Here is a 15,629-nt window from a genome sequence, read left to right on the forward strand (position 1 = left end):
AGAGAAACTGGGCTTGGCCCAAAACGTCCAGGGTCAGATGTCTCGCACGCACGCTGGCACATAAAGATGATGGCTGTGCCTGTCTAAGCGTTTGTGCTGACCACTTCTACGCTTTAACAACTCAGACTTTGAGAGGAGGGGGGGAACGCTGTAAACCTGCTGGATGTTGCATTGCATCTGACAGAGTATGTGTGTGTTTTTCTCAGAATCAGTTCCTGTTTATCTGTGCCTTGCCACAACCCATATTTGTTGAGCCAAAGCTGATGTGGTTTTGTGTGTTCTTTGTTCTGTTGAAACCCAGCGGCTGTTAAACCCCTTCTCTCCCGCTTCTGCAGACATGATCGACACGGCTGGACATTTCAGAGGTTTTATTTATTCTTTCACTTCTCAACCGTTACGGATGCTTCACATATTTATAGGGCTGAAGTGTTCAACGTCATCTGTGCTTCTGTAGAGTGCTACTCTTCGTGGGAAGTTAATTGTAAATGCGACGCTCTGAAAATATTCAGTTATTTTGTGTCACCACTTCTCTTTCATCTCTGCATCATTTCCTGCAGACACCTCCCTGAGGATGCATGCACACATCTGGCCCCTTACACCCTTACATCTCTCTCTCTCTCTCTCTCTCTCTCTCTCTCTCTCTCTTTTTTTTCTTTCTTTGCCTTGATGCATTGCTTTAAAGAGCGAATAAACAGCCTACATAGACAATTCCCATTTTTTTTAGGATCTCCAGTTGTAATTTTCTTCCCCCTCACATTCACTCATATCCCTCTGATGCCCCCCTCCAGCACACACGCACTCTTGCTGCTAATTAGAGTAGTGTTAATTGAGTATTTAGGATTATGCCTCCTCCACACTGCCTTCTCGCTCAAGGGCGGTCCAGGCAGCGTGAAGGACGTGCGTTCTCCGTATGGCTTCCGTTGCACCCGCGTCCAAATCTGACCCAGGCCTTTCCTAGCCCCGCTCACCCTGACCCATCTACTCCATGACAGGACGTCAGTGTTCAGCCTGCAGGTGTCCATTTGCCATGTGAGACTGCAGCGGGATGGCGGGGAGATTGCGGAGATCAGGTCCTGTTGTCTTTATGTGTGTTTGTGTGTGTGCAAGTCCTCTCTGGTTGGTGTGCGTCGGCGGTAATGAGAGATGGCATTTAGAGAACTGCCGCTCTGACACACGGGCACTCAGTGCCAGCCGCGAGTGATTAAGGACAGAGGTCATTCCGCTAATTATCCCCCTGCCATCCCGTTTCCCGCAATCTTCCCCTCCCGTCCTCCCCGAGCGCTTTGTGCCTGGCAGGATGGGATCATTTGTCCGTATGCCAGAAGAGGGAAAAGGCACAATGCATGACTGAATACGCTCGCTGAGGACAGCACTGATATTAGATGCGGCCTCGAAACAGCCAGCGATGGATCATTTCTGTAAAGTGAAGAGGAATAATCAGCAATAAATGGACAGGACAGGACAGGGCTAGTGTAATTCAGTTTGCTCTAGCTGTGTTTGTGGGTAGCTCCTGTTCTGTGAGCTAGCGAGGAATGGATTGCTGCCTTCCTCAAGGGAAATAATTAATCCGTACAAGGCTGTCGCATGTCGAGATGAAGCAAGTGTGAAGCATTTTGCCCAGGAGGCATTGCAGACTGTCGCCCATGCAGACACCTGTTAGAACTCCTGCCCCACATTAACATACGCAAAACACACATACATACTGCAAACAGGAGCAACCACAACACGCTTCACTCCACTGAGCCGGTGTGTGATAGCGTGTGTGGTTTCATGTCTGCCTATTTACTGGAGTATGTTTTGTTTTCATTTGTAGCATGTTCGCGCTGTGAACGCGTCTCTTGTGTGGATCTGTTATTGAGTTTATCGTGTGGGTGCGTGTGTTTAGGTGTGATTGTCTCTGTTTATCACAGGACGCCATCTGCTCTGTTCTCACAAGCGTGATCAGAGACATTGAGCACCAATAAGTCACGCAGGTCTGAGTTGATGAAAGATGTCACACTCGCACTCACTCGGGGGATGGCCTACGTGACAGATAATGTTAGTGTAATATCTGGGCAGGGGGAAGTGTGAGAAAACAAGTCAAACAAGTCATATTTAAAAGTTCAAAGTTTACCCATCTGGTGCTTTCTTAGAAGCCCGTTTCATCATGATAAACAAACATGAAGTTAATGGCTTAGAACTGACTAGCGAGTGCATTGAAATTTATTTAGATGAATGTTATAATGAATGTAAACACAAATAAATCAGCCGGCCATGATACTGTATTTTGCAAAATCTATCTTCAACCCTGCTCCTGGAGGCCCACTGTCCTGCAAAGTTGATCTCCAACCCGCTTCAGCTCACCTGCCTGTGATTTTTCAAGCAATCCTGAAGATGTTGATTAGCTGGTTCAGATGTGTTTGATTAGGGTTGTAGCTAAACTCTGCAGGACAGCAGGTCCCCCGGAGCAGGGTTGAAGTCCTAGGAATTATATTATATTTAAAATTAAAATATAAATTTGAAATGAAAAACTTATGCGTAAATTATATTTTTAAAATCTTATATATGTGTATAACTGCATCTGTATATAAATGTGAAAACATTGTGATATTGATCCTTTATTTTGGTTTCTCACCACATGTTTGATTTCCACTAGTGTTGTCAAAAGTTCTGACTTCGGTACCAAGTCGCTACTGAAATGTTAAAAATGTGACGGTGTGATTGGCCATTGTGTTCACCAGTGTTGGGTAAGTTAGTCAAAAAAAGTAATCCACTACAAATTACTACATTAAAATTGTAATTTGATTACATTACTGATTACTACATGTAAAAAGTAATCCGATTACTAATTACTTTACATTCAAGTTACTTTGAGTTTCAGTTTGTGGTGTATTTTTGTAGGTTTCATAGTTCTTTCTGTAATTTAATATTGACTGAAAAATATTACATGAAAACAGCAACTTGACTTAAAAATATTCGTTAATCATCTATAGGTAGCTAATTCATTCTAATGCAGTCATAACAGTCGCCTGTGGGCACTCAACGACCACGTCATCTGCGAGCGTGAGATTCTAACAAACTAAAAATAACTTTATTAAAACTAATAAATATATGAAATATTGTACACTTGTTAATGTTTATTTTTGTTTGCAGTTTTTTTTAATAGTATTTAATGATTATGAACCCATATTAAGCATGACAAACCATACAATCGATGAAACTACAAAGCTGGCAGGTATGGTATGATTACAAAATAAAGTCATTAAGATAGTTATTAATATTATTTTATAAAGTAACATGTAGGATAAAAGTAGTTTTATCACGTGTTGAGCCGTTTCTGTGACAGCTCCAGTTCTCCGACGCACAGTTAGGCTAAGTCAGCGTCCAAATTCACTCACTTCACGTTGTTCACTTTTTGGAGATATAGTGCACTCAAATGACATAGGCCTACACTATATAGGGATTAGTGAATCAGTGAACGAGTGAGCGGTTTTGGACACAGCTTAAACAGCTGTGTGTAGCGTGTGTGTGTGGTAGCTGAACTGTGTTTATGTTTGTATGTAACTGCATTTAAGACAGGAAAAAATTGCTGAAAACATTATAATAACATTTGAAAACAGTATTGTTCAGAAGTTACCTTCCCTTCCGATCCTGAACAAAAATCCAATCTAGCTTGTTTAGGCGAGGTTGAACCGCTCTCGTCTTGGGCGCGGGTATCCTCCTCCATGCGTTCTCCGGTGATTCATAATGATTTCTTTTAGAAATGCACATTACTTAATATTTTTTTTTCTTGTAATGCAAGTAACGTAATTTTATTGACATCAGTAACTGTAATCAAATTACATAAATTTAAAATGTAATGCGTTACATTACTGCGTTATCAGGAACAATAATTAGACTACAGTAAAGCGTTACTTTGTATACCCAACTCTGGTGTTCACGCACTCATCAGAAATGTCTGTGATTGGCTACAATGATCAATGCTTCAAAAACATGTTGTAAATAGACATCAGTTATGCTCTTCACAGAGCGCTTACACAGATAGACACGGGAGTGTTTGAAAGCAGGCATCTATCAGCGGACCGGTCAAATTTAAACACTTCCGTGTGCTTTCAAACACTCATTGTAGACAAACACAGACATATATGTTGAGCGCGTGAACACAATGGCCAATTAGAGGAGTTTACGAATCTGCTCAACAGCACTCAAAGTTTCAGTACCGACTATATATCGAAGTCTGTACTTTTAACACTAATTTCCACTGAGGAAAAAGTTGTTAGACAATGTGCTAGTTGCAACATATGTTTTCTTTAGTAGACGATTTGTATGTCGCTTTACATCACTGAGGGCAACACTACCTTTCTGTTCGTTTTTCGCTTCGGGCAGATTCTGTGTGGGCTTATGAGATTGACATGGATTTAATTATAATTTAAAAGCGTTTGGTAAAGAATCACCAGAGAAAATCAGTGATGGCTACCTCAAACCTCTCTTTCTCTCTCCTCCGTTGTGCTCATAGCTGCAGTAATGGCCAGAGGCCTTTGTGGGTTGGAGCAGCTCTCTATGGGTCTGAAAGGCATCTAATCCCCGTGGCCTGTGAAGTGTGAAACCCTTTGATGGCAGGTCAGGTGCTGGAGGCTTTTGCCTGTTGACAAACAAGAGCGGGCCACAGAGAGAAAGACAGCAACAGCAGCTTTATCCATTGTACAAGAGGATTCAACGGAGCAGTTTAGGAATGGAAAATATGGACCTGTCACACAAAAACACATGGCAGCAACAGCATTAGCTGCGCTTTAATGATAATTAGTACATTTTGGCCCCATCACAAAGCGAGATGAAGTAAAGGGAGGAGAGAGATAGAAGGTTAAGGGAGAGTGACATGGCAAAGCATAGCTCCTTAATTAAACCATGTGATGATCAAAGATAGTCACCCGATCCAACCCCCCTTACGTAAAGGAGATCAGAAAATTGGCTCGTCTATTTGCATACGGACCAGCGACGCCTCTTTGAAATCCGCAGTTTTTTTTTTTCTCTTTGGATCCAATGAAGTGAGGAAACTGTCAGTCTAGTTGTATCACATAGACACACACACACACACACGCACAAACCCTTCCCACCCACCCTTCTGTGCTGGCTGTCGGAGAAACATCAAAGCGCAGTGGCGCTGCTGTCACCGAGGGGGTTGAAAGTGTCGGCCCCTCTGCTGGCCCTGCATGGGCTGGACAGATGCTCGACAGCCCCCCATTTCATCTGACCCATTTAGAACACCTCCAATTAGACTGTGACAGCGCAAAGACGAGCATCCTTTCATCCGCTGCCCAAGAAGATGCCAGCTAACATACGTGCTTTAAACACTCTGCAGACCTCTGTAGCCTCAGGAATGCTTTAAAAAGACTTATTAGACATGAAAGAGCTAGTCTGAGACAGTGAATGGTGAAAGAGGCTGTTTGCTTGGATGTGGCCTAAAATAAGACCTAACTTTCATTCTTAAGTAAATAGCCTAAAAATAAATAATGATGATCCATATCCATAAAAAGGTGGTCATAGATGAAACAAAACACATAGTCAGTTCAGACAGTGACTCTGATATAAAAGCAGCAATAAATAATAAAACATAAAAAAGGCCATCTTACTTTGTGAATATATCTATGGAAGTCTTGCTGTCATTGAGCAAAAATCAGGGTGTCTGTTTGTGATCTAAAACCCAAAAGAAGTAGGGTGATGCCACATGACATGTATATCAACAACAACAGCAGCAGCACAAACAGATGCAATTTTGCATTTTTTGGCCTTCTCTGGAGTCTTGGTTCCAATTCCATTTGAAATGCTGTGGTCTGAGGCAGGCCACTCAAGCAAGACATCCTATAAATATACATGAAATAAAACTGTTTTGGGTAGAGGAATGGGTCAGATTTGTTCTATACACTGGAAAAGTTTTTGCAGCAGCTAAAGAAAGCATTTATTTGAAAATTTGTTTTGAATTTCTTTTAAAATCCTTTTTCTATGTATCATCTTAATTGTTCAAACTGTTCAATTAAGATGAGGCACTATGAAGTATTGTTTATCTTTAAAAATAAATTATATAGACAATATTTTGGAGTGATTATGTGATTATAATTGTAAACTATTTTTAAAAGCGTATTTTTTATATATATATATATATATATATATATATATATATATATATATATATATATATATATATATATATATATAATATATATATAATGCAACTTCATCACTTATCTTACCATGTGCTATTAGATTTTAAGGGCTTAGAGCACATGGATGGTGTAGATTTAGCTTCTTGAGTGATTGACTTGTGCCAGCTTAATGGAAGCCAGAGAGTGAAGGATGTTTAAAGTGTGACTATCAGAAATGTGACAACTTCCTCACAGCTGGATCCCTAGAGTTCTGGAAAAACCACTCTGACATTTGCTGACACTGTCATTTGTGGCAGTTTAATTTTTAGTCAGAATGATAAAAACAACCAATAAATGTGCACACTTTTCTTAAAAATATAATTTTTGAGAGGCTTGGTAGTCATTTGTGGCAGTTGATTTATCACTTGTAAATTGAGTGCTTTGCCTGCTCCCGCTCTGCCTTTTTGTAGCACTGAACTAAGTAGCCATGAAATTGCCTGAATAATGTCGTTTAAATCCAATCTCACCACGGCCCTTCACCTCCGCTCATCCTCTGCACTGCCTTTCGCAGCTCTTTCTCCTTGTTTCCCCAACTCGTTTTTCTCAGAATCCCAAAAGCCCCAGGTTTCTCTGAAAATGCCTGATTCAAAACCCTGATCAAGCCAAAACAGAGTCCATCTACAAGGACACTTTGTCTTGCTGTCTGGGTACTATTAGACATTAAGGCTTATTGGGTTTTTTATCATTTCCTGCCCTGCCCAACATGTGGGTCTTTGCGTTTTAATAGGAGTGAGTCAGTGAGTTTTAGCAGCACAGCTTTTAATGGATATCTCAATCATGTTTTATGACAAAGCTTGTGCAGTACATTTTGTCTCACAGTTTCTCTGTACAGGCTGAAAAAAAACCCGGTTACGAATTCCCAGGGAGTAGAGTTTTCGGGGGTTCGTGGGAGGGGTAATGTAGGTCTGTCTCTTCATTTGGAGATGGTCTGATTGAATAATTGAGAAATTGGCCTGGCCAAGGCTAAGACCTACTGGTGCTACTTATAAATCTCAAATGTGTCAGTGCAATTAAACAAGTCTTTTATCCTCCTTACTTCCTGCTCGCTCTCCTTTCCATCTCCAAGGGTAACCCAATTTTGAACAATAGAAAGGCCAAATTAATTTCACAAAGCACTGGTTTAATAATGCCTTAGGTGCCTGATTTCAAGTTAAAAAAGAGCTATTTATCCAGGGATAAACCTCTACTGGAATATAAAGTGAGAAAGAGAGAGAGAACTGGGTAAGGAATTAAATATAGTTTCTATAGAGAGGCTGAATTTAAAACATTCACTATTCACATAATTTGTGAATTATGTATCTGCAGTTTGTACAATTACATTTATCGTTCTTAGCAGACATTTTCTTACCAATGAAGATTGGAATGAAGAAACTACTCACATAAGGTCAATGCCAAATACTAAATGGGTAGCTGAGAACATACAATTCATATATATAAGTTGAGGAAGGGACTTATTTTCTTTGTTGTGGAAAAGGCAGAACTGCTGTTTTAATGTGATCCACCAAGAAGAGCAGGTCATTTAGGGTGATGTCAACTAAAGATGGAGGTCTTTACTGGAAGCTTGGCACACTTGTCTCTACTAAAATGGATTGGGATTCGTACACAAGTGCAGTATTATAGAGTGCCAAAGACTTTAGAAGAATGTCCAGACCGGTAGCATCATTATCTGCCAAAATGACAAAAAGGTGCTATAAAGTTTACACTAGTGCGCCATATACCAACTCTATCAAAGTCTGACTAAAGATATTCTTATATTTTTTGTCTCACAGGTGAGCTGACTGTCCCCATGCCTTCCCCGCGCTACCCCAGTGCAGCAGAGCTGGATGCCTATGCGCAGAAGACAGCCAACAGCCCTCTGTCCATCAAGATCTTCCCCACCAACATCAGGGTCCCCCAACACAAGCACCTTAACCGGACTGTGAATGGATACGACACCACTGGACAGCGCTACAGCCCCTATCCCCATCTCCACACTGGGGGCTACCAGGGTCTGTTAGCGATCGTCAAAGTCTCATCATCATCGTCATCATCGTCATCCTCCTCATCATCTTTCATACCCTCAACAAAGGGCGTCCTCAAAAACTCAGAGGGCAGGAGGACTAAGTTGTCTCCGGCGCAGATAGCAGTGGCTCCTTATCCACCTCCCAACAGCAGCACTTTAGGTCATTGCCACGGACAGATTGTGTACCACACAGGGCATCCCAAACCACCAGAGGCCACCACTCTGTCAGTCCCCCCTAATGTCACTGTGGCCGGTTCTGTGATCCCTGTGGCAGGGGGCCGAGGACTGAACCTCCCTCCTCAGTCAAATCTTCCCTCCATCCAGAGCATCATTTACCAGATCAACCAGCACTGCCAAGCCCAGGCTCTGCAGCAGGTGTGTCAGAATGGGGCATCTACAGGACCTCCGAACCCCAGCCCATCTAAACAGGGCACCGCTAACTCCTCAGGGGGGACTTATGTCACTAGTGTGGCTCCGCAGGGAAACATGGCCTATTCAGGGACGGTGCTACCAGGGCAGAATGGGGAGGTGATGAAGGCTGGGGTGTATCCCGAAGGTATGGACTACCTGCTGTGGCAGAAACAACAGCAGCAGCAGGCAGTTTTGAGGATGTACAGTGGGGGGAGCGGAGGTGGAGGTGCCATTAGCAAGTCACCCGAAACCTGTGCCCCGGGAGGGTCCATCATGCTCGGAGGGGCACAGGTGTCCTCCTCCAGAGGTTATCCAATGACAGCCAGTTCGAGTGGCGGGGGTGGACTGGACAAGGTCAGCTCTTCCCCTTTGAACTGTGTAGGGATGCATGGGAACTTTTCTGTCGGCCAGTACTTTGCGCCTCCGTGGAACAGCGTTCTGGTGACGCCAGACAGCGACTGCTACAACCCACAAGAGCTCCCGGGAGCTACCACCACAGCTGGACCGGTGACAGGGCACAGGGAGCTGGCTTTCCCCCACCATCACCAACACCCTCATCATCACCACCACCATCATCATCATCACCACCACCCCCCCATCGACAGCACGGGTGGTCTGTGTTGCAGTTTGCCCAGTAAGAGTCTATGTAATACATCAGTGTTGAGCAGCAGTCTGCAGTCACTGGAATACCTGATCAATGACATCCATCCGCCCTGCATCAAGGAGCAGATGTTGGGGAAGGGATACGAGACTGTGTCTGTGCCGAGACTATTGGACCACCAGCATGCACACATCCGCCTCCCTGTTTACAGATAAGAAGAGCCGGGCTGACCAATATAAAGAGCGACTGGAAAATCTTTAATCACAAACTGCAGTTGTTGCCATTGCCTAGATTTGCAGTGGAGTTTCTTGATCCTGCTCAAAGCAGACTGGGGGAGATCTGGATCAAAACATGGTTGGGTGAATGCTGGAAAGCCAATCGGTGCCTCTCAGCTCAGAGCTGGGAGCGAATTGCTGGCTGGGAATTGGAATGTTCCTAAATGTGGATTCTGTGATTCTTTTCTTTTCTCTCTTTTCTACCAAGAGGGATTTTTTTGGTTGTTTTCCAATTGTTTATCTTTTTTCTTTTTGAATTATTTTATCAGACTAATAATTTTTTGGTGAGAGTCAATGGTTTAAATGAAGTAAATGGCCTCTTCTCCTCCCCACATTGCAAGTAACCGATTGGATTAACGTGATGAAGAATGATGGTCTTTAAGCACCATGGTTGTCTAAAAAAAAAGATACGGCTGAAACTGTGCTGACAAAACACTGTAAGAGGTAACGGTATTCGCAGATTACAACATTTCAAAGACCAAAAAGGCAACTAGATCAGTGCTTTTAGGTGGCGTTAATGAATAAGTTGGAAAAACCTTAGCGATAATTGTTTTTCATAGAAATTGCACTGCTTGGGGTGTAAAAATGTGTGAAAGTCTTGGGAGGTTGGAAATTAGACATTTGAATATAATGTATTTAAAGAACTTGAAGACTTGAACCTATTTTTGTTGTTTTATTTTATATATATTTGTAGTATATAATATGCATTGGCTGCTAAGGGAGTAAGAGTGTAAAATGCTTAGTTTTTTTTTAATGTTTCGTTAAGGGTCATTTATTTTGATTTTATTCTCCTTTGGCTGCAGTATAAGTTTCTGCTGTTCTCACGGTGTAATCACCACCGAGAACTAAACAACAGAACGCTCATTTATTTACCTACACTGGAATCAAATCTCCAAATAAGCAGATGTAAAAGGAATCGGTTGTTGTAAAGCTCTGAAATGAGACCACCCTCATTAACAAGGTTCGACCGATCAGGTCTTTTTGAAAAGAAACATCAAATAAACACATTCTGACATGCCAAAAGTAATCTGAATTGGAATAGCGAAAATGAGCTGTCTGTTGTTGGAAATCTTGTTCTTGATTGGTTAGGGATCATATTACTTCTCCCTCACGGCTTTGAAGTTTAGAAGTACAAGTGACTCCATTAAACGAAGACCTGAGGGGAGTTAACCTCTCAGAGGTGTCGCTTGACCATTCCTCTTTTTGAAACGATAAAAACAATCATTGTGGTGCCTCTCTCAAACAGAGGTGGAAGGAGAGGGGACGAGTGTTTTTCTCAGCTCTGTGCTAGCGGTTTCGAGCCAGGTTGAGGCCGCTCGTAAGCTTTGTCTCAACACTGAAATATTTATTCCGACTGTGACTTTCCTGTGAATGTACTGCACTTAGATTACTGAGAAGACTAATGCCTTGTGGGACAGAGAGGGGGGAAATAAAGAAAAATTGGATGGGCACAGCGGTCCCTGGCGTTAAATTAGCATTTCTTTTGTCAGTCAAATTTCATTGGTAAATTGAATTTAGAAACTCGAGAGAGGCGACGGGGTGTTTCTGGCGGAGGCAAAAAGCTGGCTACAGTCTAGATTTATGAAGTGCAATTATTATGACTGTATTAACAATTTTGTTTTCTCTGAGCTTACACCAAAAAAAAAAAAAAAGAAAATGTAAAACTACAGCTGTGTCTACATTCCCAATGTACCACATACTCATTCCCTTCTTGTTTTGAGGTGCAAAATAAATTGATTTCAAGAATTTATTGAGAAACCCATGTCTTTGCTTTGACCTTGTCTGTATTACAAAAGTGAAATTTTCAATGCTAATAATGGAAATATCTGGGTTACATTTACAAATACGTAGCACAAATTACTTTTTTCCCATTTATCGACTTACACCACATCTGTCCCCATGTTGAAAGAAATCGGAAGTGCAGAGGCCTTGTGTGCGCTGTGTAAACATGGCTAGCTTAATTCTTCTGTAAGACTAAATGTGAGCATGCATTTACTCATCTCACTTGAACAAAAACAGATTCAGTATTCCTCAAAATGAATAAAAACGAAATGAAATGCAAATTCAGAATATTACGCAAACGTGCAGTAATGAAATGTTAAATTACATGAACTAATGTATTTAATAACCAATGTCTTTACTGCTGACCCTTGATGATCCAAATTCAACCATACAAATAAGCAAAAATGATTTGATAAACATCACATTTGTGTTTCATTTTTTGCTGAAGTAAGAGTGTTGAACCTTTTCTTCTAATGGCAGCACAGCTGAAAGGTTTGTTTGAGCTGCGCCCTCTACAGTACAGGCATGAATTTGCATTTCCTTCAGCCTGAGGCTTATTCATATTAATATGTTTGTGTGTGTGAGAGAGAAAGGGCCTTTACATTTGCTAAAATATAGCTTTTTTGTTATTAAAAATAAACAAGCAAGCCCAGCCCATGTGAGAAAAAGTAACACAAAAGTAACATCTCCATAAAAAGTAACAGCAATAGTTACTTTTTTAGGGAGTAACGCAGTATTGTAAGGCATTACTTCTAAAAGTAACTTTCCCCTGCACTGCTTGAACTGAATAAATCTCTCTACTTAATGCGCATTAGTGAGTTTCTCACAATTGAAATCAGTTTTAACCTTAGGTTAACTTAATCCTTAGTTCATACTTTACCCTGGGTTACTAAATGGTCTCAGGTAGTCAGGTTTTGAGACTTGACACTGCAAAACCTGGGTTAAGATTCTTATTTGCACATTTATGAGGTTAACAACATTGATTTGACATGTACAGCATGCAACCTGTTGTAATTACTGCTTGCCAGTCACTCCAGTTGTGGTCACTGTTCAACATTTTCCCTCAAACACACACAAAAAAAGAAAAAAGATACACAGCATGTAATACTTTTATGCACGAATATTTAAGAGGTATGCAGCATGGTTTATAATTGGTTGTTATTTTCTAAACCACTACTGTGCCATTCTAGAATTTCACAAACTTTTGGCACCGCAATCTTGGGTTAGTTCACCCCAACTGTCAGCATTTACTTCCAAACTTGTTTGACTTGTTCTGTTGTTTGGACCCCAACATTCTCTAAAATATCTACTTTTGTGTTCCACAGAACATAGAAATAATAGGACAGTGAGTAAATAAGTGTTCATCAAATGCATAAATATACACTCGTTCACCTCAGCCGTTCATCTTGACTTTAGTTACATTCCAACAGTCGTCAAAAATATTTTGACTGCTTCGTCAAATATGTAACTTCCCACGTTACTCAGTTTGAAAGACTGTTTGTCGTAGAGCAGCTAAAATGCTTTGTTAAAGTGTTTCTCCTCAGAAATCGGCAAATACGCTACAGTGCGTGTCCTCAGAGATCCATTGTGTCTCTGCAGAGAACCCATGTAAGAAGTGATTGTGTTAGTCAGGCTGAGCATGCTTGGAGTGTGCTGTATTGATCTGCTGTAGATTAGCTCATAATAGTGCACCGCTTGCTTTGAAGACAAACAAGGGGACCTGCAGGGAATACAGGCAATACACCTGAAGTCGGCCATGCCTACATTCTGTTTCCAAAATACTAAAGTCTTCAAGCAGATTTTTTTTTTTTTTTTTTTACTTTTTTAGTCATCCAGTGCTGTGTTTGTGCTAGATAAGGGGTGATATCCTAGATAAATGTGCTCTGAAGTATGTGAGCTCATGTTGGTTTAGAGAAACCAGAGTTGTAACAGTCTATAAACATCTCAGAGTGCACGCTGTCTTTTTTCCGTGTGTAGTTTTTGTCAGCTTGAAAGATGTGCGTCTGATCACATCCCTGGGGGTTTTCCTCTCTGCCTCCCTGCTGCTGTCATCCTTTATGTTCTATCTCTGCTGTGTTAATGGATTTGAGTAGTCCGCTGCAGCAAAAGACTCTTTTGAGTCTTTCTTTTTCTCGTGTTCTGCCCTCTACAATTCAGAGTGCATCCTTTATTTTTATCTAGACTTACAATGGTTTAATCAGTTGGATGCTGATGGTGCTCTCATACTGTACAATGTGCAACTTCTAACAGTCATTCTCTCTTTTAAGTGTACAGAAACACTTGATCTGGAAAAAAGGAAAATTTAATATATTGATAAGAAGCTTTGTAGCCATTCAACAAACCTTTTTAAACAATTTTAACTTCTAGGCAGTTTTTTTTTAAAAAATTAAAAATTTTATTTTATCACAAAGCTCTGTAGAATACTTGCTTCTGAATGGTCAGTCGCTGCATTCTGGTTGCATCCAAAACAGCATACTAAGTGGGTACTTCTTTTGAATCAGTAATTACTTCACAATCTCTAAAAAACTGCGTTCTATATAGGATGGATATGTGTAGTATGAAAGTAATATGGACATACTACATTCGTAATGTGACCTACCAGCATCAGTTGCATTGCCATTCACAACTTGTCTCCCATGGCCTCATAGGATAGTAAAATGTCTATCGTTTGCACACTTAAGAATCTCACCAGGAATAGTAGGTCATCTGGGTACCTTTTCACCTACTGTTTTATGAATACTGTGAATTTGGTCATACTACTCTTTTCACATAACATGATCGTAGTGTCCTAATGTGACATTTCATGTAATTTTATGTAGTTTTTGGAAGTGAAAAAGAGCAAGTCATCTTATAATTTGCAGTGAAAAACCGTAAATTGACATTTCCTGACGTATACATACTGACCACTTTATTGCTAGTACCGGGTTGGACCCCGTTTTGCTTTCAGAACTGCTTTAATTCTTCATAGCATAGATTCAACAAGGTGCTGGTAACATTCCTCTGAGACTTTCATCTATATTGACATAACAGCATCACCCGTTCCACCACATCCCGAAGGTGCTCTATTGGATTGAGATCTGGTGACTGTGGAGGCCATTTGAGTATAATGAACTCATTGTCACGTTCAAGAAACCAGTTTGAGAAGAACCATACCATATTCAAAGTCACTTAAATCACCTTTCTTCCCCATTCTGATGCTCAGTTTGAACTGATGCTCAGAGGTGTACCTAATAAAGTGGCCCCTGTGTCTTTGAAAAGTAACATTTTAAACATCTCAATGAACACAAAAACAATTTCCAAAATGTTGACAAGACTAAGTTTATTATAACATCTGTTTAACTTATAACATGAAAATAAGGTTAATAATATAACTTAGATTACACATTTTTCAGTTTTACTCAAATAAGGGTGATGCAAAAATGAGTACACCCCACAACAAAAACTACTACATCTAGTACTTCGTATGGCCTCCATGATTTTTAATGACAGCACCAAGTCTTCTAGGCATGGAATGAACAAGTTGGCAACATTTTGCAACATCTATATTTTTCCATTCTTCAAGAATGACCTCTTTTAGAGACTGGATGCTGGATGGAGAGTGATGCTCAACTTGTCTCTTCCCTATAGGTGTTCGATTGAGTTCAGATCAGGAGCCACTGAATCACTTTCACTCTGTTCTTCTTCAGAAATCCAACAGTGGCCTTAGATGTGTGTTTAGGATCATTGTCATGTTGGAAAAGTGCACGACGACCAAGGGCACGGAGTGATGGTGGCATCTTCTTTTTTAGTATAGAGCAGTACATCTGTGAATTCATGATGCCATCAGTGAAATGCAGCTCCCCGACACCAGCAGAACTCATGCAGCCCCACATAAGGACACTGCCACCACCATGTTTCACTGTAGGCACCATGCATTTTTCTTTGTATTCCTCACCTTTGCGACGCCATACAGTTTTGAAGCCATCAGTTCCAAAAACATTTATCTTGGTCTCATCACTCCAGAGTATAGAGTCCCAGTAGTCTTCATCTTTGTCAGCATGGGCCCTGGCAAACTCTAGGCTGGCTTTTTTGTGCCTGGGTTTCAGGAAAGGCATCTTTCGTGGACTGCACCTGTGCACGCCATTCCTCTGCAGTGTATGCCGTATTGTGTCACGGGAAATAGTCACCCCAGTTTGGCTTTCTACTTCTTTAGATAACTGCAGTGAACTTGCATGCCGAGTTTCTTCAACCCTTCTCATCAGAAGACGCTCCTTTCGAAGTGTTAACTTCCTTGGATGACCTGGACGTCTCTGTAAGATGGTTGCAGTTCCATCTTTTTTTTAATTTTTGTACCACTTTTGCTACAGTATTCTGACTGATAAGTAAAGCTTTGCTGATCT

General features: G+C 41.1%; 1 protein-coding gene across 7 annotated transcripts in view; it reads left to right on the forward strand.

The window, feature by feature from the left end:
* fam222aa (family with sequence similarity 222 member Aa) overlaps positions 1-11,791 on the forward strand; it is a 67,864-nt gene extending 56,073 nt beyond the window's left edge. For 5 of the 7 annotated variants that reach the window (XM_067405519.1, XM_067405521.1, XM_067405520.1 and 2 more), the window contains one exon: positions 7,949-11,791. In XM_067405519.1, coding sequence (XP_067261620.1) covers positions 7,949-9,408 — 1,460 coding nt within the window. In that variant the 3' untranslated portion in view covers positions 9,409-11,791. Of the gene's footprint in view, positions 1-2,635; positions 2,727-7,948 lie in introns of those variants that run through there. The other 2 variants (XM_067405524.1, XM_067405518.1) reach the window with 2 other exon arrangements.
* The last annotated feature ends 3,838 nt before the right edge of the window (positions 11,792-15,629 follow it).

This window comes from Chanodichthys erythropterus, chromosome 13, assembly GCF_024489055.1.
Source record: "Chanodichthys erythropterus isolate Z2021 chromosome 13, ASM2448905v1, whole genome shotgun sequence".
Lineage (NCBI taxonomy): Eukaryota > Metazoa > Chordata > Actinopteri > Cypriniformes > Xenocyprididae > Chanodichthys > Chanodichthys erythropterus.